The 27,189-nt window shown below is 29.3% G+C and overlaps 1 protein-coding gene across 3 annotated transcripts; it reads right to left on the bottom strand.

Moving 5' to 3' along the window:
- Window positions 1-10,668: 10,668 nt before the first annotated feature.
- LOC108322189 (homogentisate phytyltransferase 1, chloroplastic) lies at window positions 10,669-15,986 on the bottom strand. Of its 3 annotated transcripts, none has more exons than XM_017554204.2 (13): window positions 15,678-15,986; window positions 15,541-15,588; window positions 14,846-15,123; window positions 14,630-14,713; window positions 14,461-14,535; window positions 13,541-13,624; window positions 13,354-13,443; window positions 12,846-12,947; window positions 12,379-12,474; window positions 12,209-12,280; window positions 12,037-12,132; window positions 11,282-11,386; window positions 10,669-10,950 (listed from the first exon to the last, which is right to left on the bottom strand). In XM_017554204.2, the coding sequence occupies exons 1-13, from the start codon at window positions 15,727-15,729 to the stop codon at window positions 10,909-10,911; spliced, it is 1,224 nt and encodes a 407-aa protein (XP_017409693.1). In that variant the 5' UTR covers window positions 15,730-15,986; the 3' UTR covers window positions 10,669-10,908. The 3 variants fall into 3 exon arrangements, with proteins under 3 accessions (XP_017409693.1, XP_017409691.1, XP_052724301.1); XM_017554202.2 differs by having other exon boundaries at window positions 15,541-15,594; XM_052868341.1 differs by lacking the exon at window positions 14,846-15,123.
- Between the last annotated feature and the right edge of the window lie 11,203 nt (window positions 15,987-27,189).

The following is a 27,189-nucleotide window of genomic DNA, read 5'->3' on the forward strand; positions in this document are numbered from 1 at the left end:
AGTAAATCTTACAATATCACCCCTGTTATTATTATTATTATTATTATTATTATTATTATTATTATTATTATTATTATTATTATTATTATTATTATTATTATTATTATTATTATTATTATTATTATTATTATTATTATTATTATTATTATTATTATTATTATTATTATTATAATAATAATAATAATAATAATTAACGTTAATTTTTTATTCTTTATAAATATTTTTACAATTAAATATAATATTAACAATTACTTTTTTTATTACTTTAATGACTATGACATTTTGATAATCTTTAATTTCTACCACTTAAACAACTTTTTTTATCTGTCACATCAATCAAGTTTTACATTAACTTTTACAAACTTTACTTCCAAATTCACTTTTAGTTACCTTCAAATTTACTCAAATAAACAACAAAAAATTTACTCTCAAATGCATCCACTCACTCTCCCCAAATTATCTCCTCCTCCAAGTGAACAAAACCTTACCATCAGTTTTTATTCTTTTGAGTGAGTATTTTTTAGTTTTTTATGTATTTTTTTTATGATAATGTAAAACGAGGTTAAAATAAGTATTATATAATATAAATTATTATTTATTAATTAATATTTAAATGTATTTTTATTGAAATCTATGTTAATTAATTATTTATTGATCGGTGTATCAAAAAACTACTATTTTAAAACCAATAATTCATTTAAATGTTATTCAACAGACAAAATTCATATTCAATTAATTACTGATTTGATTTTTTAATAGAATTAACGTTACTAAAAAATAAATAAAAACATATGCACTCACAGACTATTTCATGAAATCCTAATGAAGTAATATATATATATATATGTGTGTGTGTGTATCGAAAATTGTTTCTCGTATCATTATAATAGTACATACTATTCCCATTATGTTAACTCGTTAATCCACCTTTAAATAACCCTAGTTACATATTTTAACATATATCTCTTAAATGGATAAGCTTTTACTAACATGTACCATATTCTGTCGTTTTTATTGAGAAATGAGTTCCACAATGTTGAATTGGATATATTTATTTATTTTATTTCTGTAACATGTTATTTACAAGGTTATTGTTATATGTGTAGCTATGAATTGAACTTTAGGATGTTGTTTGACTATGTTGTCCAGGTATAGTTAATGTCCGAAACGAGAGCTGCAAATCGTAAATGGCACGTTTAGTTTATCCTTCCAAATCTTTGTTTAATAAAATATCAGTGTGAAATCCTTGGTCAGAATTGAAATCCACTTTTGGAACAAACTGAAAACATAAAACCTTTTAAAAATGAATAAATTTTGTCACATGTTAAAATTGTTTTATGAATAGATAAAAATGTGTTAATTTTCTTATATTTTTTTCATTATAAGTTAATTTTATCTTATAAAAAATTATCTAAAATGGACCTTAGGACAACTCAAAAGTAGTTGTAAACCTACGTTTCTGGAACAAGAAAATTAGAGTTGTTAAAAAAGTAATTCGACTCAACTTGATCCGGCTCACCATAGGTTGGTCACTTAGTGAGCCAATCTAACTCGGCTCACTTATTAGCGAGCTGAAAAAATTCGAACTCCCGACCCGACCTATTACAGGTTGGTGGGTTAAACGAGTTAGCTTATTGGCTCACTTAATTATAAATTTTTTTTTAAATAAAAAATTTATAATTTTTTTTATTCAAATCTAAATAAATTTCACTCTAATAGCAAAGACAATTCAAAATAAAAAAAATATATATCATAAAGCGTAATCCAAAAACAAGCACAAAAGGTGAACAAATAAGTTTTTAATATTGATAATTTTTGTATCATTCTTCCCTCTATAATATTACAGTCTTGAATAGATAAATCTATAATATTTTTCTTTCTTGAAACATTTTTTTTATCTCACCTACAATGTAATAAAAAATGCTAACTAATAATATTGAAACACAAAAATAATAAATAATTAAATTAAATTAGGTGAGTTGGTGAGCCACCTCGGTCCACCACGGGTTCAATCCGGATGAGTCGGGTTCTAAGTGAGCCAGGTTGAAAATTAATCCGTATAAAAAAATTATATTTTTTTCAAACTCAACCCGACTCAAATCCGTGGTGGACTAGGTTGACTCGCGGGTTACAATAATAAATTGTAAATTTTTTTTTGGCATTATACAACTAGAGACTTTATTTTAAAACATTTTAAGAGGACCGATTAACATGTGTCTTATAACATATTTCTTCACGAAGAAATGAGAATTTTCGGCGTTCTTTGTGGATGTGTGGTTCTTTTCAATCACATGAGGAATTAGTTATCACATTTTGTCCGCAAGAGGGTTTTTAAGCAGTTGTTTGCAAATACTGCTGCAATTTCAACAAAGATAACTATTTTTATCTGTGGAGTTTTGTTAGTGATTTAGCAAATTACTAGCTTCGCCTTTATACAATTGTTTTTGGTATTGGCATTCTCATGGTCAACGTATTTGAATGTATTTTTCCAAAAGAATAATTTGTACTAATCATTCACCAACCCATTCCTAAAGCTTTATCTTATCAGTTAATATTTTTTTTCAATCTTTATTATAATCTATCTCATTGGAATTGTTGTGTACAGACGACTTTAGCCTTTTCATTGAATTATTTGAAATTGAAGTGGATGATAATATTGGAGGTCAACCTATGATTTATTAATTTTAGACAATTTATAACAATTATTGAATGATCAGATAATTGATTCTTTTATGGGACTGTATTAATAATTTAAGGTGTGCTTAGAAAACTTAATGCTCTGAGTTAGTCTCTTGGATAACATGTATATATCATATGGCTGAATTTTAAGGTTAAAAAACATACATAAAATTCTCATGTAAAGTTTTCTTAAAAGGACACTGTATAAAGAACAAAATAAAGCTATAATACGTCTCAGTTCAAAATAAAAAAAAAATTGAATGCTTTAATTGGAATATCAAAAGTTTATATAAAAATTTGGACAATTTTAATCAAGAGATGTGAGAATCTCTGAGAGAGCACTTAATATGTTTAATTTAGTCAATCTTTTTTTTATCCTTATTTATTTGTCTTATTTTGATAATTATTTGTTTATTAAAGATTGTTTAGATTCTCATTATTTTTATTGATATTTATTATATTATCTTTTATATTTATTTCCAATTATATATTTATTTTAATTACATTGTGATAACATTCTATATTTATATTTATGCGAGACAAATACACTCCACTTTATTTTTAGTATTTATATCTTATTATTCATAATTAGTCTTGGATAATCTTTCAATCCTAATAATAAAACTTGTTTAAAAGTAAATTAATCACCGGTGTAAATTTAGTGTATTAACTCGCATAATATATTTTGAGTTTGAACAAATTGAAACCTATAACGACGCGATAACATTTTTAAAATTTTTTAAAATTTATAAATCTTGGTTGTAAAATAATGGGTTAAATATGTTTTTAGTTCTTCAACTATTAAACGTTTTTGGGTTTAGTCTTTCTTTCAAAGTTTGTTTCATTTTCATCTTCTCCTTAATAAACTATAATTTTAGTCCTCCTAACCAACGACTTTAATTTTTTTTATGGCGTGGCTAACCGTATGCCACATGTAAAACCTATTCTAATTTTGTTTCTAATTATAATTAAAACTAAAAGAAAAAGCATTAAATTAGAGGGTCAAAATTGGAATCTCTTTTCTTCTTCCTTCAAGGGTTTATCTTCTTTCTTTTCCGTCTTCAACCAGCCATGGCGTCACCTGTTTGGGAAACATAGAAGAGTTGAAGGATGTGAGAACGAATCAGTGAAAAAAGGAAATTAAAAGAGAAAGAAAGAGATGAATTGTGTGTAGAGAAGATGAACCTGAAGAAGGTGAATTGTTTGGCAGACTATGATTTTTTTCAAGTTCCTTTAACTGTAACAAAGAATAGGTGTAGCTGTTTAGAAACTAAATATTTTTTGTTGGGTATGGTCACCAGGTTTTAACAAAAACTGATGCGTTTGTCGCAAAATCATACACCCTCCATGACAACAGTCACAAGGAGGTGAAGGACTACGAACTTCTCTGTCTCTAGTTTCTTCAGATCCCGTCTTTTCCTTGAGGAGCCTAGATCAAGCATTGGCAATCTCCATTTATCTCCGACTAAAAGTGCCCATTCTCGGAAAATTTGTCCTACTGCTGCAGCAATAAAAAGGGAGAGTGATTGCACACAATTCTTCAGGTTCAAATTCAGGTTCATCTTCTCTGTACACAATTCATCTCTCTCTTTCTCTTTTAATTTCCTCTTTTAACTGATAGCGTAGTTTCCTTCAATTCTTCTTTGTTTCCCAAACAGGTTAACTCAACTAACGTTGCACATTTGACACCATGGCTGGTTGAAGATGGAGAAGAAAAGAATGTGTAAACCCTTGAACGAAGAAGAAAATGAATTTCAATTTTGACCCTCCAATTTAATGTTTTTTCTTTTAATTTTAATTATAGTCAGAAATAAAATTAGAATTGGTCTTCCACGTCGTTAGTCATGAAGGACTAAAAATTACAATTTCATTAAGAAGAATGATGAAAATGAAGCAAACTTTGATGAGGAACTAAACCCAAAAACATTTTATAGTTGAGGGACTAAAAACATATTTAACCCTAAAATAATCGAAGCATATACCACTTTTGACATCATTTAATCAAGAATCTAAGTTGAAAGGTGTGCCAAAATTTTCACAATTTTTCAAAAGTCCTGCTATTTTTTATTTTTTATTTATATAAACAAGACATATGACTTGTTTATTTGAACAACCACAGTCGTATCTACTTTTTACAGTAAAATATAGCACTGCTACAGTAATAATATAGTACAACTATAATACTGCTACAGTAACAATGTAGTACTGCTACAGTAACAATGTAGTATAGTTACAGTGCTATTACAATAACTCTAACTTCAACTATAAATAGGGGTGAGAAAATGAAGTTTTTCATTATTGAAGTAAAAGTTGTGAAGAGAGAACAAGAATTTAGTAGCATATAAAGAGAGATTTGAGGGTTAGAATCTAAGTTATAGAGAAGGTTGTGGAAATATATTATTGTCAAACTGTGAATGATGAATAAATATGATTGAGTTGGATGGATGAGGAGCCAACCTTTAGCGTTTAATTTGTACAAAAGTTGTATGATATAAATGGATAAATTCGCATCTCTAATGAATGTGAATGAGATAAGTATGAACATTTTTTTGTGATGGATTAATGTTATTGTGATTAGTAACAGGGTAATAGGAATGATATATCTTTAGTTGCTACTAAAGAATGTATTTTAATCAACATTTTGCTCTCAATTATATGAAAAAATGAAGCAAAAAATGGATATGATATCGATTGGCAAAATAACCAAAGTCATATGTCCTATTGAAAAAAAAAACCGTGACCTTGTTCGAGTTGTATTAACCTTGACCAAACTGAATCTTATATTGGTTCAACTACATCAAACCCATCTTGGTCAAGCTGAAATAAATAATGTAATTTTTAAAAGATACACTTTTAGGTCTCCATTCTCAGTTAATCATTGTTAAAAACTGTATATGTTTTAATTTTTTTGCTTTTTGAGACCTATAAATTTTTGAAAATTTCAAAAGTATCACCGCGTTATTATATATTTTGATTTTTTCTTTTAAATCAAAACATATACAAGTTAAAACACCAAATTTGCACAAGTAACTCTTGAAGCACCATAATCACAAACTCAAACTCGTTGCGGGCGTCCCCGTCCCATCCCAAATCTCTCTGGCAGCATCCATCACTGCCGGAAACGCAAAGCAGCTGCCATAATAATTCATCGAGAAGGACAACTCGAACTTGTTGAGCGCGTCGATGATGTGCATGCATCCCGACTTTCTCATTCATATTGATTTGAAGTGCTCTGGTGCGCTAAACGTAACATGTCGGCACCTCGAAGGTGGTGGCGTGTTGGTCGAGATCACGATGTTGGCGCTGGAATACTGGGTGAACTTTTATGTGCCTAATTATAACACAGACAAAGTTTGACTTTCAAACCATTATAAACATGTTTTCACTCGAGATAGTTGACTCACATATAAGGGTTCCAAAATCTCTTTTAAAATCGGACCGAATTTCTGTTAGGTTAAAATTATAAGTACCTATGCGCACAATCGACTCGCGTAGCATGTAAGTATATTATAAGACAAAAATGAAGATAATTCAATTCATTTGCACACCAAATCAATGATCTGCTCCACATGTTCCAACATGGCTAAAGCTAAACAAGTGTGACAGATTACAGCGAAGTGACATAGAAAAAATGAACGCATAATTTGCTAATGATTCTGTCAGACCGAAGCTTTATTGGTTTGGTCGGCTATGCATGCATGTACATATGTTTCGAAAATAGCTCATTCACGTGTTATTCAGGGTAAACCATTGAAGTGAATGGTTACGTAGAAGCTTATTCTTCAACCTTATTTGGAACACCATTAATGTGACCTTCTGTTGTAGCACAACGGTTTTTCGGTAGTGAAAGACAATTTGACTCTTGCTAAATCTCCGAGACTGGCGCATGAAATAATGCTCCATTGCATGTAAAACAGTTCAACATACACACTAATTAACCTGTAACCATGTGCGGAGACAACTCATTAATCACAACAATTAATTTCAGTATGACTTAATTAATTCCTATATATAAAAAAAATTATAAATAATCTTATATAAAAGGTAAAGAGATGAGGGTATTTTTTTTAGTTAAAACAGCAAATGTTAAACTGGGTCCCATACATGAATTATTATAGGCTAAACAAAAAAATGTGACAACCTAATTCAATCATATGACAATTAGATTACGATTTTTAGGCCTAGTTTAATCTATGTCCACTATACATTCCTTTTTGACGCTATTAGAATAACTCTAAATCCAGATAATTTTAATATGAAAATTATTCTTAAGATTTAATTCAGGTTCAATTTTTTCAACATATTTTTTCAAACTATTTGATTTGACTGATCATATTAGGTCGATTTCGCAGCTCAAATTCTCACCACCGACTTTTTTCATCTCAACATGTTCTTAAATGAGGCAATGCATCTAAATATACAAGACGGTGTCGTTATTGCAGCAGAGGTCATTTCTTTAAGATTTATAGTCAGAATAATTACTAATAATTTTTATTAATAATGGAACATGAGTATCTCTCACTCTTAAAAAAACAAATTATTTAATGGGCACGACGAATAATAGTAAAAAAAATTGGTCTGAAAGTTCCTTGGAAATCCGTACAAGTATGAGGGACTTTTTTTCTTCACTTTTTGTCCTTTTTGTGGTGAGCAAAAGGCATGAATTTTATTTTGGTTGATGTGGAATGATGTGTTCCCATGTTGATGAGCATTTTACCAATGAAAGGTGAGTGTCCTTTGAGTCTCCCTTAAAATTACCCGTTGGGTACGCGAGAAGTCACACATGGGTTGCCCTTCATATGGAGAACAACATCAAATGTTGTGTTATCCATAACCATAAGTGTTCTTTCCTCTTAAAATAATGGTAAAATAACACAATTTTTTCATTTAATCTACAGTATAAAGATAAAATAATTATAAAAAAAGGTAAATTTTTACATTTTTTAAGAAAGAGAGAATAAAAAATAAAAAAAAGTAAAAAAGTTGTATGTATCAAAATATCATTTTTTAATTTTTTTAAGATATTATGTACTTCGAGCCAATGTACTTTTGTTTTTTGTACCTTTGTTCCACCTAATTACTTGTCTGTTCCATTCTAAACCTAACTTACGAAGCATCACATAAAAAATGAATGCATTAAAGAAAAAGCAAAGGAAAGAGTAAGATATTGCCCCAAAAGAGAAGACCATATCCAAAAGGAATTTGATGCATTTGTCTGCATACACTCATCTTTGTCCTTCTCTATTGCTTTTGAGTCATTTCACTGCCCACTTTTCATTTCACTACATACACTTTTCATTTTTATTTTCTAATTTATCAAAACTTGTAAAATTATCACATCATTCACTATTTACTACACATAAAACCTTGATAAATATACATTTTCAAGGTAAGAAGTGTTGAAATTATTTAAAATGAAAAAATAATAATGAGATTGAAATTAACTATAGTTAATAGATTTTGGAAGGTAAAGGAGATGGTCATAGATAGACTTTTTGAGATGACCTATTTTCTTCATTGTCCTTTAATGATGCCATGTAGATCTTACACTACCTTTGTTTTTTCTTTCAAATGGGAATGAAAAGAAAAAACTATTACCCAACTCTTGTGACCAATCCGTGGAAACACAGTTAGGTATCAATATTATCAAAGATTCTCGGGTCCACCAGATTTTCAAGCTTAGGAATTATGGTGCTAATGCAACAAATGCTATACGGTTATTGGTTAAACTCCATTCACGTATTTTTTTTTTTTTAACCGTTTAAAGGGCAACGCTCACTACAATTGACCAAACCTGATAGTTAATTAAAACGAGTTAGGTTAGAATGAAAAAAATAATAATATGTTCATTCTAATCAATTTTCATTTCATTAGTTTAATTCATTTAAATTCGACCAATCTATTTTTCAAATTAATAATTAGAAAGAAATATTATTTTAATAAAATATTTAGTATTTTATATCAGCTTGCTGCATTTAAAATTAAAATTAATTTTATTTCTGTAACTTACATTTTTTAACGTCTATTTTTCATTTTTTTTAAAAGTATATTTCATTTTTAATTTTGCTAAAACTGAACAGAAATAACTTCTTGGTTCATTATAAGAATGGTCCAGGCCAGTTATGTCATAGACCAAGGAAAAGGTAAGATAATTTAACTGACTTTTTAAGAAAAATAATATATAAAGGTCAACAATTTTTAATTTTATAATATGATTTTCCTTTGTCTCATCATGTAAAATGTGTGTTTGACTAAGTATAAGTTAGTGTTAACGTTTATTTTACTAAACCACAAATTTATTTAACTAAGATAGTAGAATAACTTAATCACTAGTTTATAGTTTTTTGAACGTAAAAATCCTTAACATGTCTCTCTCTAACCAAAATATCAAATATTATAAAAATTATAATACAAATTATTTGTATAATCTCATTTCACTATTGAATAAAATAAGCTTATTGGAAATTAAAGTTGATAAGCCATTTGAAATAGAAAAAATTATAAATGAGAGCACTGAGCTGTGTTGAGATAAGCACGCGCAATTTTTATTTACTATTTTTTCAGCTACTCTTTTTTTCATTACTCTAATTTATATTTTGGATTTGTAGGACCTGATATGAAGAGCTTTCTCTATCCCAATTATGAAGTGTTGCATCATGGAGCATGCTCATCTCACTTTGCTTTCACCAACTTTTATTTTATGTCCATGCACACCACCCTTTTTACCAAACAATAACTATTTCTCTCATTCAATTCAATCATGCTGTTCTAAATCTGGGCCACAATTAAGCCCAAATTGCTTTAGAGGATAGGTTTTTCAGCAAGGCCTACACTGGCTATTACTAACTGCAACCTATACTAAGAGAAAAACAAAATCATTATTACTAAATGCACCTTATACTAAGAGAAAAAAAAAGGTTAAAATATCATCTCTCACTGTTCCTATGTCTTCAAAGTTACATAGGAAGAAGAGAGAGCTTGTTCTGGAAAATGCATTACTTGTGTTCTGAAATTAATTTGTGGGCGTAAATTTGATCGATCTCGTTTTGAAAAATTATTTTTTAAACTTTATTAAACTATATGAATTAATAGACGCAGTTATAATATATTTTAATTCAAATTTCTTCTTCATAATTTATTCATTATTTTATTTTAATTAACTATGTAACTATTTTATTCTTATTTATTGTAGTATGATCTTTATTATCATCTAAGTATAAATTAGAATAATTAATTTTAATACAAACTTAAACATTATTCAATTAGAGTATAGCAGATTTTCAACATTTGAAAATAAATTTTAATTCCTTCTTAAATAGTAAACAATATTTTCTAATTAAATTTTTATTTAATGTAATGCAACCTTCATTATCCTCTAAATATGACTTATAATAGTTATCTAAATAAAAATGTTTTGAAACATAATTCAATTTGAGCATTTTTAGAAGTTTTCCAACATTTCAAATTGTATTTTAAATTTCAAATTTATCCTTTTCAGATTTATAAGTTTTATATTAAAATTTCTAGAGTTATCGATAATTAACGATTTCTGGGAATATAAATTGTTTATCATATATCTAAAATTTGATTTATATATTCAAAATATAATGTATTATAAATTATAATAAAATTCATATGTTCAGTTTAATTTATTAATTGAAAACTTTTGCAATGCAAAATAAACATTTGAATCACTGATTAAATAATAATTCTCATAAATAAAGTCAATATAAATTGTATATCTTCTCATCTCAAATAACAATTTGAACTTTTATATATATATATATATATATATATATATATATATATATATATATATATATATATATATATATATATTAATGAAAAAAGCTTTCAAAAACATTTTGTATCCAAAAGTGGGTAATTCTGATAAAAATGACAACCTTAAAAAGAAAGAACAAATTTTCCAGATTTTACTATGAAACTTTAGGATACCAGTGAATCACATGTTTATAGACAAAAGAAATGTGAAGCGCACAAGGTTCAGTTTTCCTTTATTTTCTAATAGTAACAGGTAGAAAAATCATAAGAGAAACCACCGAATGCAGAGCAATACACAAAAATGAAAAATCCATCAGAAATTCATTTAAATTAGCAATAAAACACTTAAAACTAATGGAGTCCCATTAAATCCAAGCTGGCCGGGGTCAAAGGTAGCTCCATTTAAACAAAACTTTTTCTGAAGTCAACAACAATGCCTCTGCATCCTCATCTAACAAAAGGAATGAGTAAGTACTCTGCGTAAAATAGCTGCAATAAGAAACAAGACATCAGTACAAGATTGAGTAAACAATTTGAAATTAAATATTATACAAATAAGCTGGAAATCATTCATGTCTCTATTGTCACTTGCTTTGAACAAATTAGCATTTCACCAGAAGATAAAATTCGACCAATTTCTTGACTATGTTCACCAATTTAGATAGAAATAATTTCACTGTAGTAACTTACCCAGGTGTTAATAGTAGAAATCAAACAATCATTATTTTTAAAAACGGGGAAAGTAATCAGATAGCTATTCCTTATTTCTTTTGAATAACGACCTAATAGAATGATAAAGTCTTTTAAGGTTGGCGATTACCTTCCAAATAAACATATAGAAGGATGTTATCGAAGCTTTGCTTTTCAAATCTACAGATTTGGCTTGATACCAGAGAATTGCAGCCAAAACAGCGTGTCCAAGACCCTAACACATTGGCAGAGAGTAAAATTCAAATATTGTAAAGAAGTTTACATTCACTTGACATCATTCTAAACAACAATAGACCTAAGATTGCTTCTGAAAGTTTTACCTTTGACGTTAATAACGATTAAAAATTTGAAGTGTGCAACAATAACGGACAGCTATCCTAAAAATATATTTCCTTATTCCAGTATATGCTGAATTTGCAACTGTGAAGCAGCACCTCGGTTTAGTAATTCAGAAGACAATTGCAAAAAAGCACAAGACTACCCACCCAGTGGGATCTGGTGAGGGTAGATGAAGATAGCCTCGCCCTTTCTCCAAATGGAGAGGCTACTTCAAGATTTGAACCTGTGACATCCGGGTCACAAGGTCAATGTTACGTATCCAACATACAGTAAAAAAATGCAGCACGAGATGGGAAGCAAGTTTGCCGAATGTTGATATTAGACAACTCCCATACAATAAAAGTACTGCACGAGAAGGGAGGCAAGCATATAGATCAAGCTCTTGCCAACTTGATATCTAACGAATCACAATCACAACTCATCCCCCTCACCCTAGAACCAAAGATATAACTGCTTAAATAGAAGCAGGATCCAGCACACCCATAACTGCAGGTGTATACATGTAATCACTAATAAGTAAAATACCGTGAAAATTTTGCTCCAAAGACAGGGAGATGAAGCTCCCACCAGGAGGGCCACCCCGTAAGCTATTTCAAGGAGAGATACACAAGTCCAGAATACCTGCAAAAAGGCTAGTTAGGTACAAAAAAGAGATGTAAGAGGGCAGAAGCAATTCTGCTGAGATGGTATAACATACCGGCTTCTGACCTAACCGTACTGAAAAGGATTGGATGCCAAATATTTTATCCCCTTCAATGTCAGGAATATCCTAAAAATTGAACCCAGAGTTTTACATTAGGACACACAGAGAACAAAAAATTTGACAGTGAAAACAAACGTATTCCATAAGAAATTAAAGGTCTTTACCTTAAACAGTGCTATAACTACAGAGAAGAAGCTCATGAATGCAGTAGCAAAAATCAGTGGTCTTGAAAAGACAGGTGGCCTCTTGTACACGTGAGTCTGGACGTTGTTACAAGAATTAGCAACCAAAAACATCAAACTTCCGTGGGATATTGATTTGTTGTAAGGAAAGTTATGACATAATAGTTAGATACTATAACACTATGTTGGGAAAATGCATTGGTTCCTTCCATCTTTTATTCCTTTTGTCGTAATGTAATAACAGTAATTAGAGAATATAGGCCTCACTAGGACACGATGGTGAAGATCGATTAATTCAAATTGACGGGAGTTCCAAATAGTTTATCACGAATCCAGCACAGCAAAAACATAAAAATTTGGGATAAAGATGAGTTATCATGAAAAAAGATAATGCATGTTAATTCAAAACGAGAAGTCATTAAAATGAACCGATAGCTATAGGACATAACCTGCATGTGAAGGAAAAATGCAAGTTGAACTATTACAGCCCGAACAGCAAGAATGCACATAGCTGCAAGGACTGCAAATCTCTTCCATCTCAATAGAGGCACCTGAAGTTTTTCAAAACGACAAAATTTGTAAATAATGTTGTCAGCACTCAGTTACAATACAAGTATAAACGCAGTCAATATTTTTATGAGAAAAATCAATATCAGACAGCACGACTATTATTGTCCTCTTAATTTTCCATATTATTAATTGCCATTTCTAAAATTTGAATCACAATGCTAACCAATTTCAACTCAAAAATCCTACCTTTAGTTTGAATTGATTTTATTTTCAAAAGGAAAAAAAAAGGATAATATTTGACATTTATTGCCATGTAATTTAACAATGCAAGTACTGTGCAAGACCAAGAACAGGTACGATCTTAGAATTTAGACATACCATGACTCTTAACTATGCTTTTAATATGAGCGGGGAAAAGGAGATTGAACGCCGTCCAAAATAACTCACATTGATTGAATAAGCAGTCCCTAGCACAAAACTTACGAAAAGCGCCCAAAATAATGGCCATGAACCTACTATCCAGCCAAGCCAGAAACTCTGCAGAAAAAAATTAAAACAATAAACTTCCTTCCACCCAGTCAATACATTTTGTCTTGACCAATATCATTGAAAAAGAAACGAATCGATATGGTACCAAAATTGAAAAGGATGAAACAATAGCAACACCAGTTCCAAAGGAATATTCCCCAGATGCCAATGGAAGATATGGCTTGTTTATCTGGAACAGAACACAAAGCATGTGTTATGGAATAGCTAACAAATTCACTCATAAATGTCTTACCACACAAACAAACTAGAAAACAGAGATAAATCCCAAGTGTTGGAAATGATAGGAGGTAAATAGAGGAAGAGAAAGAATGGTAAACATACAAAAGTTAATGTAGTTCGATTGAAGTATTAACGAACTCCAGGCTATGTCCACAGAGGAATTCACTATATCAGAGATTACAACTCAGAGGTTTCTCTCTTAGCAACTCTCACTCAAATGTTCAACTCAAACGTTAGCTTTCTTATGAAGCCACAAGGGACATATTACTGAGTCAATTTTTCACAGCATGGATGAATAATAATACAATCCATATGGTAGTTCCCCTGAAACTTTTCAAGCTGTAAAAGGTTGCAACTTTTAGTCACATTCAAAGCTTAGCTTAACAAAATAATGTTTTAACCACATTCAATGGTCAAAATTATATAAACTGCTCAAATTGTTCATGTGAGCAGAGAGACTCTTGTATGCACTTTAGTCTGTAGGAATCTTAATATCCATCCAAATTTAGATAAAGATTTCTGTCAGTATAATAAATACATTGCTTGTAAAGTGTTAGATATTGTTAGTTACAATATTATGTGTATCTGGGCTTAGCCTATATTTTCTTCATTATTCTTCATTATAAATATTCACCCTATGTGTATTTTCTACACAAGGGGAATTAACCCTATACCTAGTTTTCACTACTTTAACATGCAGAAAAAATTGAGAAGCCTGGAAGACAGTGGAAAAATAGTAATTCATGAGCTATCTCAATTATTTATATCTATTAGTAAGTTTCATACCTTGTCGATTTCAACATCAGATAATTGATTCAAACCAACGATATAAATATTCATAAACAAGGCAGCAACCACAGCCTGAAACATATAAAAGAAGTCAAAAAGTATCGGTGAAGCTAGAAGGGAGGAGCAATTAGCTATTTAAAGGAAAACAACATATTTGGAGTCTCACCTCCAACACACCAGTAAAAAATAATGGCGATATGTCTGATATTTTCTCAACGGCAAGGAGAGACACAGAAATTATGCTTAATGCCTGTCCAAGCACAGAAAAAGAGAACCATTTTAAAACCTTCAGAATATTAGAATTATCTTGAAGTGCAAACTCATTGTATTAAGCATTCGAGAAATAGTTCCAAGATATATTTTACAAAAGCTTGAACTTAACTGTGCCAATAACTGTATGTGGCCTTGAAAACCTGTAGAAAGCATCCAAGGAATTTTTGACAGAGTCCAAAACGCTTTTTGGATCAAAAGCTTGAGATTCCGACCCAAAAGATTTTTCAGAGGTGGCTTTCACAACAAATTTTATGTCATATTTTTGAAACGTATACCCTCCCCCAATGCCTTTGTAATGATGGTTCAAACTTGGCTTCCGAAGTCTCAAACAACTATATTCATTTTGGACTTTCCTTTGGTTGCACGAAGCATTTGGCCCATAAGAACCTAGACTACCAAATATCAGATGTTAGTACCAGTAATCATGCATAGTACAAAACAAAAATAATTTCCTGTTTTAGGATGAACCAAAAAAATGTACCGGGAGAGTTTTACAATCACTATCCAAACTTACTGAAAAGGAAAAATTATACACCGCTCTACCAAGACGTATACAGTTCTCAAAATATATAGATGGACAAAGCTATCTTCTCAATGACATAGAAGTAACAGTAAATAACTCACACTTCCAAACCTAATTTTTATCTCAGTAAGGTCCCACCTAACTTCCAAGAATAGTGTCGTTTTTTTTTTAATCTCTTTTTTTTTTCTTTTGAAAAAAAAAAAGTCAGTGGTGTTTTCCATATTAATAATTACAATAATAATTGGGAGAAAAAAAAAAGGGTATCTGATTATCAAACTTACTTGCATAGGAGATGGCAGCACAATGTCTAGTCCTACAGAAATCTCCACCTGTCACTACAAACGGTTGCTGTTAGATGTCGGAAAACAGATCAAAATTTGCCTCAAAAGAAAAAACACAGAGATAGAGAAAAAAATACCAGCGGTGTGAGAAGAAGCATGAGGCAGACATCGAAAAAGCACTGAATCCATGTATACCTTGAATAAGGTGGATTTTGAGTTACATGAACCCAAACACACTGCCTATGAAGCTCCTACACGCCCCGCTCCCGATGCGTTGCGGACACTCGTCGGAGTGAAAGACTCGGTTGCAGACACCCTTCTCTGGACCAGACAGGCCCGGTTGTCGGACGCAGTGGAGAAAATACAACCACTTCTCTAGGCCCAGTTTTCAGAAGCGGTGGGCGCGAGCTGCTAAGCGTTGCAGCTTTGCAAAGAAAAAAAGTGAAAAACATAAGACTATTTTCACAATTATATCTATAATTTAATTATATTAATAATTTAATATTTTATTAAATTCTGTTTTTTCTTAAGTTTTACATATTTTTTTTATGTCAAACTAAAATTTAATTCAAATATTTTTTAATTTAAATTTAAATCTATATACGATTTATTAGATAATTATATAATTATTATGTTTTGTTTTTTTAATTGAACCACTTTTATATTTTCATTTATTTTACTCTTAAATTCTTGAACAGAAAATTACAAATTTTATACTTTGAATCTATATTTTTTAAATAATAAATTAAAGTTTTGTTAGATATAAAAATAAAGTATAAATTAAACTTTTACTTAAGTAAAAAATAAAATTTTAAATTATATTTTACAATAATCATATTAAAATTAAAAATATAACATAATATTACATAATAGTTAATTTTAGTTTATATTTTACAATAATCATATTACATTATATTTAATTTTAATTTGTGACATGTTTTTTTATATTTAAATAATTTAATTTCTATTACATTAATTTATTTGATTATGTTTTATTTTTATATTTAATTAAATTTATTATGTTTAGTTTATTTTTATTTGATTAATTTAAGTTCATTAAGATTAAATTTTTATATTTAATGGATTATAAATATTTTTCTTAATTTTTTTAATTATAAAATATAATAAGAATATTTTAATAGATATATCAGGTGTTATGTATTTTTCAGTTTTGTCGCTCCTACTGTAGTCTGAGCACATACTACCAAAATAGATTTATTTATTTTTTCATAACGCGCTCTCTGTTCACGTAAACTTTACCATTGAAAGAATCTAAACTAAGATGTCACGTGGCATATCACGTGGATTCTCAATCAACAAACCCAACAATATCAAGGAGCATTGCACCTCGCCTTTTCTTCTATCTCCAACCCTAACCTAATACTATATATTCAATAAATATGATATGGCTCTAAATTATTAAAGTTAATAAATTCATTTAATCTGGTTCAGTTATTAATAAATTTAAAAAAATTGAATCTAATTTAAAACAAGTTAATGGATTAGTTTAATTATTTAGAATTTTTCTTTTCAATCTCGAAAAATTATAAATATTTTTTAATTAAAATCTAAATAAAATATAATTTAAACATAATTCAAAATGTTTTTAAACTCCAAATACAATTTAAATATATTTAAAAATAAGAAAACATTTAAAATTTTATTTTAATATAATTTAATATTTAAAGTAATTCAATTTCATCAAAAATTTAAGTCAAAATAAACCAAATTTTTTGTGAACCGAATTCATTTTTATTCTATACTAAAATTTATAATTTCTTTAACTAAACTTAATCACGAATTTTAATCCAATTAAAGAAAACGGATCCATGAAATTTAATCCATTTAAAGAAAACGGATCCATTCTCATGTCACGTGTAACAACGTCTTGTGTCTAATTTGATGTCTAGATTTTTCTATACATATGTTTAGATATAAGCATATTTCAAATTAGCTTTACGTCTACGTCATAAACTTTACTATATCTTCATTGATTATTTAAAGATTATATACATAGTAGTTTGTTAGTGAATTATACATAAAACTTGTTGAACAAAATTTATAATTGAAGTGCCAATTGTTTTTATCATAAAGTTAAAAAAGTAAAAGAAAATAGAAAATGTATAAACAGAGGACAAAATTATATGAGTAAATTATGTTGTGGAAAAGTTGAAAACAAAAATTATTACATTAAAATATAGATAACATGTTTTCTTAAGTAAAATATGTTTAATGTTTTCACGCAATTTATTCATCAAAAATATCTGATTAATTTTTATGAATTATAACTATCAACTAAAACAAAAACATCAACATAAGGCAAAATTATTATCCTTGGACGTGACGTCAAAGAACTCTCCTTATTCTCAAAACTTTCGCTGTCACTTTCTTTGTCATTTTCTTTGATTGTGTGTGAGAATGGATCGCAACAATCAAGTTTCTCACTGTGACTCAAGATGCTTTCTCGACCTTTAACTCTTGATTTAGTACCCTTCATTTGTTTCTTGTTCAATTTTTTTTACTTTTTAAAATACTAATTAATAAACTCTATAAAGAATAGGTGATAGAGTCACATAAAGAGAGAGTTTTTCAATGTTATTAAATGCCTTCATTTAATTGCATGCACTATAATTAATACATAACATATACAGAAGCTCATGCTAAAACTGAAATGTCTATTAGGTATTAAGCCATTGATTTTCTAACTTCCCTAATAACTCCTCACACTTTTCTGTTTTAACTTTTTTATATGTACAGTAATAATTCGGTTAGGCATTCGGACGATAAGTTGTCATTTGAGATGCATAAGTAAATTATTATCAAAATCAAACTGTGGAAGAATCTAAGTATGATTACTATTAAGATTTAATTATCGGAGGTCCCTGTTTATACATAATCGTCTTAAATAGGTTTTTTTTTTTATCTCAATTAGATCCATTTTTTTTAAAATTGAGTCAATTTTGACTTTGTTATTAAATTCAGTGGACAACGTTAAAATTTGTGTATATTGACTTGTTGACTATACAATTTTTAATCAGATGACACAATGTGCTGAAATTTATTTTATTTTAAGTTTTAAATAAAACCTCTATTTCATCAGAGTTATCATGAATTAGACTCAGCAGATAATTTCCGACGGCGCGACAAGGGCGTAGCCAGTGGTTGACGGCGGAGGAGACGAGAGCTTGGCGAAAGTGTGGCAGAGGCGCGACAAGACGCGACGAGGGCGCAAGGGCGCGTTTCTTCTTCTTCCCTCCGTTCTGATTCACGGGGCGAGGAGGAAGCTTCCTTCCCCTCTTCCTTTTCTGATTTTGATTGGGTTTTAGGGGTTACTGTTCGTTATCTGATTTTTGCGAATTGGGATGGTTGTTGTGCTTCTTTTCTGTAGATTGAAATGCGTTTTGAAGTTTCCCTATTGTAATATTGGGGTTAGGGTTCAGGTTGAGAATGTTAAGGTATTGAGTTTGGGGAATTTCTTTTTTGGGTTTTGTTCGCAATGTTCTAGTCCGTGAGGGTTATTGATGAGGATGCTAAGCTAAAAGCTACCGATTTCGGATTGTCCATTTTTTACAAGCCTGGTGAGTTGTAGGTTGAACCAGAGTGTGCGCTTCTTGTTGTTACAATCTTCAATTTGGTTACTTTGGTGATGTGATGTGATGTTAGAGTGTTGGCGTTTCCTTTCCTTTTTTATTTCAGTTTTTTGGTTTCTAAATTTGGGAAGTTCATTGGGGAGATTGTTGATCTGATCGAGGGTAGATGATTGATGGATTCCTTATTCCAAGTTATCTCTTGGGTTGGGATTTTAGTGTTCTGTGTGTATAGAAGGGTATCTGGAAGAAAATGTCCTGAGAAATTAGTTTCTAACTCTAGCTCAGAGATAACCGGAGGTATCTGAATGCTTCTCTTTACTCTCGTTTTTGTTTAGGGTCATGTAAAGTTTTGAATTGAGTAACAAGGTTGTAATTTATCCTATTTTTCAGAGAGATCCTCTTCGAAATTCCTATGAGAGTTTATATGAGCAAACTTTACTTTGATGAATGAAGGTAGGAAGGAACTGGGTTGTGATTTGTCAAGGGAGGTAGAATTGTTTTGTTACTATTTTCTGTCCCCTTAAGACTTTGTTAACTCTTACAAAAATTTAACCCTTAGAACAATATTTGTGGAATGTAAGTTAGCTGAAACAATCATTTCGCTCCAGCAAAAACATCGAAAGAGCCTGTGAAGCACCTACCATGAATAAACTAGTTATGCTTGCTTTTGAGCTAATAATGAGTGCAGTGATGAAAGAACAGTTAGCATGCTTTTAGCTAAGTTTTTTTTTGGCACATTCAGACACACCCACAATCTTACTCATCTTCATCTTTCTCTTTTTCTTTTTTATTTTATTTTATCCGGCCACTGTGAGTTCGACACTGGAAGAGCGAAGGAGGAGGAAGAGAAAACAACTTTGGGGGCTACTGGTTTTCATGGCACCGGAGAGAGAGTGAGAGAGGTAACAATATCCAAACGGGACACTTAATACAATTTGTTTGAAATTGAGATTTTATTTAAAACTTAAAATAAAATAAATTCCACCACACTGTGCAACATAATTAAAAATTGTTCAATCAGTAAGCCACGACACAATTTTTAACGCGTCTAGCCCACTTAACGGCAAGGTCCAAATTGATTCAATTTTTCACAAAAATGGACCTAATTGAGATCAATTAAAATACGATGACCTATTTGAGATGATTCTGCACAAATAGGGATGTCCAAAATGATTAAACCTACTATTAATTGGGTCGTAATTATGTCATAGTAAAAAATTCACTTCAAAATTTATAAATATAAGTTTGAGGTAAGGAGGTATGTAATATGTATTTATTACATCATTAATATACGAAATATCAAACGTTAAGTTGACTTTGACATCTTAGTGTCTTCTACAGGTACTTTTTATACGGTTACAAAAATACTTATGTTGTGTTCACTTGAACATAATTTACTGTTCAGATGTGATTGAGAGCGAAGAAATGAAGTGATTTTTGTGTTCACTTGAAAAGAAATGGAAGGAACGGTTTGAAAAGATTTGGAGGGATTGGTTGTACAAAGTTTCATTTACCTTCTGCATAATTTATAATTCCAGTTCCAATTATCACACATATTTTGTTCTAATTACAAAGAACTCAGTCCAAGATTTTGATTAATAATAAAAACATGAGAAGAATAGTGATTTATATGGTCACTATAGTCTCACAATCAAGAACAAACTGGTTGAAAGATGAAGATGACTTTTGAAGCCGAAGAAGATGAAGAACAGTGATTTGTTGGAGGTGTATTCGGTTCCCAGACCACGCGTATTCGGTTCCAGACATATGAGGAATTTATATGGAACCTGTATTCGTTTCCTACTTCCTTTTATTTGGTTCCAAACATTATGTATTTGGTTCCCAAAATATGGTATTCGATTCCAGCATGATGGGTTAAGTGAGAGCACCGAAGGTGGTGGCGAGAAGGAAGCGAAGGACACGCTTTGAAAGAAGTGTGGGTCGTAAAAGGGCTCCTGAGGGTTGTGATGGTGTTGTTGTTGTGGTGGTGGGTTGAAGGGGTGGTGAATCGAGAAACCAATGGTGGTTGTTGGTGTTGAGCCATATAGAATGAGGTCAATTAACATGGAAAGTTGTGGTCGAAAACTTGCCTGCGTGTTTGGTCGGGTTTGCCGGCGGTGATTTCATTTCCAGCTAGGAGTATTATTAATGAGTTCCATTCTGAAGGTTTTTGTAAGTGGAGTATTGCAGTAGAAAAATGGTAGAGAAAAGTGAGATTGAGTTTCAATTTTTGAAATATCCAAGAGCCTAATTTGCAGGATTTGGCTAAGTACTAATAATAATCTTAATATTAATAATAATAATCCTAATCCTAATAATAACAATAATAAATAATAATAACAAATAATAATAATAATAATAATAATAACTAATAAAAATAATGATAGTAATAATAATAATAATAATAATAATAATAACAAAAATAAAAAATAATAGTAATAATAATAATAATAAATAATGATAATAAAAATAAAAATAATAATAAAACAAATTCGTTTTACTAAATTATAATTTTTTTACTTTTTAAAAATTAATTTTAATAATTATTTCTAATTTTTTAGTCTTTATAAACATTTTTATAATTAAATATAACATTAACAATTATCATTTTATATTACTTTAATAATTAGGGGCATTTTGGTAATCTTCAATTTTTACCAATTAAACAATTTTTTTAAAATTGTCACATCAATCAAATCCTACACTAATTCTCACAAACTTTACCTCTAATTCCACTCTCAATTACCTCCAAATCCACTCAAATAAACACACAAAAATTTACCCTCAAATTCATTCAATCACTCTCCCCCAAATCATCTCCCCCAATCACTCCCAAGTGAACACAACATTAGAGTTGAAGACAACTTTTGACTATTAGACACACTAGTGGACATTGGACCATTGACATTGACCTTACACTCTGAAAAATTTTGGCGTCTACCGTGAGAACGAATATTGATAGGAAGCAGTGGGGTAGTTGATCAATTGTATCCACTACTTCACTTTGTCAAGTGTCATTATCAACTTATGCCACAAAGTTATTTTTCTAGGACTCTTAGTCCAATATGAAGGAAACTTGGATCGACCGACCTCATAAAAATACTTAGGTTGACCGACCTTTTTTATACCAACCTTGAATTATTTAGTCTAAATTTCCTCAAAGGAAGAGTTGTACAAGGTAAATAACATCCTCCCCTTCTGGATATAAGGAAGACTCGGCCCTTTTTAGCGTTTGGACGTGTGCAGAAGTAATGCATAAATATGGAGGGAGTGAGAGTGAGGTCAAAAACTAAGCAAAGCACCTCAAACACTTGTATAAAAGTCTAGTTGTTCGGGTGCAGCTGAGTTGGTACCAAATTAAGCTCCCTGAACACACCCATCTGAAAATTGTCAAAGAGAATACGAACGAGCAGGTCTTTGAAAAACAAACGTACATGAAGAAGAAGAAGTCATTAGGGCCATCTCCTTCCCATGAAAAACCTATTTGTTCCCTTAAAAACGACGAGGTTGAAAATACTTGGCATTTTTTTGTATTGGACAAAGTCTCTCAATCCACCAGTTGTCGTCCCATGTGAAAGTAGGTGACGTACTCCTCTATCTCTCGAGACGCCTAGTCATAACCCACAAGGACTAGAAGCGATTAAGCAATCACATCCTTCTCATTTGTCATAATGTCTAATGCAATATCGACCTCAGTATCGTTGGCAAGTGTGACCTTATTTGTATCGACATTGGCCACACTACCGATTGAATTTGTGTCTCGCTCGATTGATCCCAAAATCAAAGAGGAGTCCAACAATGACACTAACGATAACATCATATACAAATCAGAGTCTATCTAAATTAGTTCTTACGAGTTTTAAACAATTAACTAAAACTAGAAACAAAGAAAACTAACGAAATTATATAAAATTATAAATTTCACATGGACAAACCTGAAAAAATAGCATATTGACTACTAGCTAAACTCTAAAATTGTATTAAACTGGAAAAGTAAAATGCAATCTAATTGTTTAAAAAAGTTTTGGATGGAAAAAGAGACCTCAAAACAAAACCAAAAGCTACAAAAATATAAAAAAGTTTAAAAATTCACTACTGAAACCCTAAAAATGTGCTAAAAAACTAATAAAAATGAACTAGAAACATACAACTAATTTAATATCTACTCTTAATACTACCAAAACAGTAAAATAGTTATACCAACAAATTCTAATTCATCAAACCAACCTTAAACTATCCTTATGTACTCAAAAGAACTAAAGAGACAAAATATGACTATGTGAACCTATAAAAAAACTCAAAACAGTACAACAAAACAATTCTTAAAACTTTAAAACAGTAAAATAAAACTAAAACCCTGATTAACTACAGGAAACTATAAAGAAACTAAAAGCTAGCCCGTGTACTTTTTATCTAAAAAAACTATTTGTCAAAATTGAACTCTACAAATCTGAAATTTTAAAAATCAAATAACAACAACAAAAGTTCAAAATTAAGCTTTTACACTTAAATTAAAAATAATTGAATCAACAATTAAAAAAAATTGAACTGGATAACTATCAATATTTTTATTATAAATAGATTTCCAACACAATATAATATGCAAGGAGATTTCTTCTATTTTTCAAACAAAGCAATAGCTTGGATTGATTTGTTCAATAGTAATTGCATCGAACAGCTTGCACACAATTGAATCTTGCGCAATACCTCGTTATTGTCTAGCCATTTATGTGTTTCTTTCTTTCAGTCTGACCCGTATCTTATCTTGTTTTGACCGCTACACATAAGAAATTGTAAAATCTTAATTAATAAATGAGAAAACGAGGTTTTTCTTTAAGGTCAGAAAACAGTACAATAATGCAAATGAAAAGTTTCCAAACCTCCAATAGTGACCCTTGCTGCAGCTTTCAGCAATTGAAATTAAGGAAGCAAGAAACGTAAAGAGATCTAAACATCTTTCTGTCGAGTTCCTAAGAGACTTTTTCTTTTAAATTTAACAAGACATGTGATATTTTGTATTTATATATTAGAGACATATTCTTACTATATTTTATGTTTTTATTATTGACGTTATGGTGATTTTCTTTATCATTAACATCATTGTACTTTATTATCTAAAACGAAATTTATTTTACTTGTTGGATAAACATTTAAAATTAAATATATATTAGAAAATAATAAATTGAACCGTGATAAGTGACACCACACCTAAATTGTTACCCCTTTCTTGTTTGTTCTGTTTGTACAATACATGATACAATGTGAATGGTCAGGATGAGTCAAGAATTTTCTTCTTTCATTTTCTTTCTGTTTAGACCATTAGAAAGGACATAATTTTGGGCACAGTGTTTCTTGTTTAGGCTTTTCTTCTAACACTTCTATAATTTCTAATTGCACCTGTCATTTTTAGAAGGCCTGTTTTACACTTTGTAAAAGTGTCTTCTCGATTGTTTGTTTTAGAAATCTAGAACGAATTTCATGAATTTTCATGGTTTCTGCAATAGAATTTTCATATTAGGATTTTTAGTATAAGGTTTTTGAAAATATGAAACATTTAATAAGTTTTTAAATTCGTGTGAAGTTTATCAAGGAAGATGATTCACTAAGAAAACATAACATAAATGAGATATGAGTTATCACACAAGGAATTGATATAATTCTTAATCTAAAATCTTGATATTATTTTCAATCTAAAACCTTTAGACAATAAGTTAATAGGTTTTTATTTTTCTATGATGCTTTACTTTCTTATTTTTATCTAATGTGAAATTTAGATTCACACTTGGATTCTCAATCTTCCTCTAAAAAAGTGAGTCACTTCCATATTCATACACTTCTTCACAAGTATCAATTTCTATATCACGTTCATTCTATGGAAAACGCTTACATGTATCTTTAATTAGGAAGACTTTCCATACATGAACTATGTTTTATTTGTTTAAATCAATCACAAAAACTAACCATTAATTCTAATAACATTTAATAAATGATTACTTTCAATAAGAATTCTTTGAAATGAATTTACCTCAATTCAAATATTATAGTAAAAATTGAACCATAAAGGAATGAAATAGTTAAAATAAATATTATAGTAGGATGTTCAAGAAATCTTACTTCTTAAAATTGTAACACAAATAATATATTTTACATTTTATAAAATATTATATATATATATATGTTAAATTTTATTTTAATTGAAATTAAGAAGGGGTATAGCAGAAAACACACAATACCCATAATTGTTAATTGAATTTGAATTTGATTTTAATTAAAATTCATAATAAGATAAATTTGAATTACATTAATTTTTAATTAAATTTAAAATTTTATTTCAACAAGCACTTTATATGATTTTATTTAACTATTCTAACAATTTTTTCATACCATATCAAGAGTGAAATCGGAGTCGAAAATACTATATAAAATCATAAAATGTTATAATTTTACAAATTAAATCTCAAATTTAATTACAACAACAGAGAAGTAAAGATGGTGACAATGATAATGACATCTGTTACACTAATAAATAATATTTTACTCTTCTATCAATGTGTGTCGCTAATAAAATAATAATGGAAGTGTAGAAAGAGAAAAACTTTTGTTTTAATGGCTCAGCAGCACTAAGGCGATATACTCGAAACAAAGCATAAAAATTAAGGCCCAAGCACTAAGGCGATATACTCGAAACAAAGCATAAAAATTAAGGCCCAAGCCCAAAGTGAGAGCACACACACCACTGTTTAAACTAAAGTATAAAACAACTGTCCATCGTCATTCAATCACAAACTACTAGAATTTTAATGTTTATAACCTTTTAAAATGATTTTAAAATTATATCCGATTAATTAACAGTATAAAAAACCATATTAACAAAAAATATTGTTACTGAGAAGAATATTAATGGTAAAAAGGATGTTAATTCCAATTATTATTATTAAAATTAAGTATGTTTTTAGTTTCTACTGTGAATTATATATATTTAATTGAGTGAGAATTTTTTTTAAAAGGGTACTAAATAAGTTAAATTGTATTTGTAATACATGTTGATTGATGCCAAACTGCACAAAATTTACATTGTATATATTTCAGTCAATTAAAATCATTTTACCTAAATTCTCCACCTTCTCTCTCTCTCTACAAAATACAGTGATCGAATTATTTTAATTAGTATTTATTCCAAATTTACTTAAAATAGAATATTTAAAATTTATAATCCCACAATCTACACATTCTTAAGAAAATATTAATTTTACATTAATTTATGGATTTCTATTTTTTTAATATCTCAAGTTTATTTCAAAGCTCTGAATATCTAGACACAAGATTAAAAGTATAAGTAAATTAATAGGACAAATTTTGTTGGATTGTGGAAACAGAAGGGCTTTGATCTAAAATAAGATAGGTGACTGAAATTAATTCTAATTAAGATTTAAGTCCTATTTTTTGTATTATGATGTAGATTCTCATGTGATTATTTTTTCTTTCTGAAGACTGTTCTTTGTGATATCAATTTTAAAATGACAGTTTCTCCATTTTTCTATTGAAAAAACATTATTGAATGTACAATGAATTGAAGTAAAATGGCAATCATATTGTTACCCACGATTTGTTTGAAACTTGATGCGTGATTTATGTATAACTATTACAAAGGATTATTTTTCTAATCACTAGGGTAGTACATATTATTAAACATTTTATTCTTACAAATATGAGTCGTTTCATTTATTTTATTATTTATAAAAGAACTATTTAACCTTTTTATAATTATTTTTTCAATATATACATTTTATATTTTTTTAATTTTAAATTTTTATCATTTCAAAATAAAATTTGCTATTTTTTATTTTAATAACATTACAATACTTAATTATTTATATTTATATTTATTATTATTATTATCAAATAACTTTATGATTTTTAACTATATGATAACAAACAATTTCAAATATCATTATAATTTTTTTTTTACCGTAAACGCCTATATTTCCACGTATGTAATTAAATCTTTACATAACAAAAACAAAAAAATAACACAATTTATACTTTTCCTATCGATTAT

The sequence above is a fragment of the Vigna angularis genome, chromosome 1, assembly GCF_016808095.1.
Source record: "Vigna angularis cultivar LongXiaoDou No.4 chromosome 1, ASM1680809v1, whole genome shotgun sequence".
Lineage (NCBI taxonomy): Eukaryota > Viridiplantae > Streptophyta > Magnoliopsida > Fabales > Fabaceae > Vigna > Vigna angularis.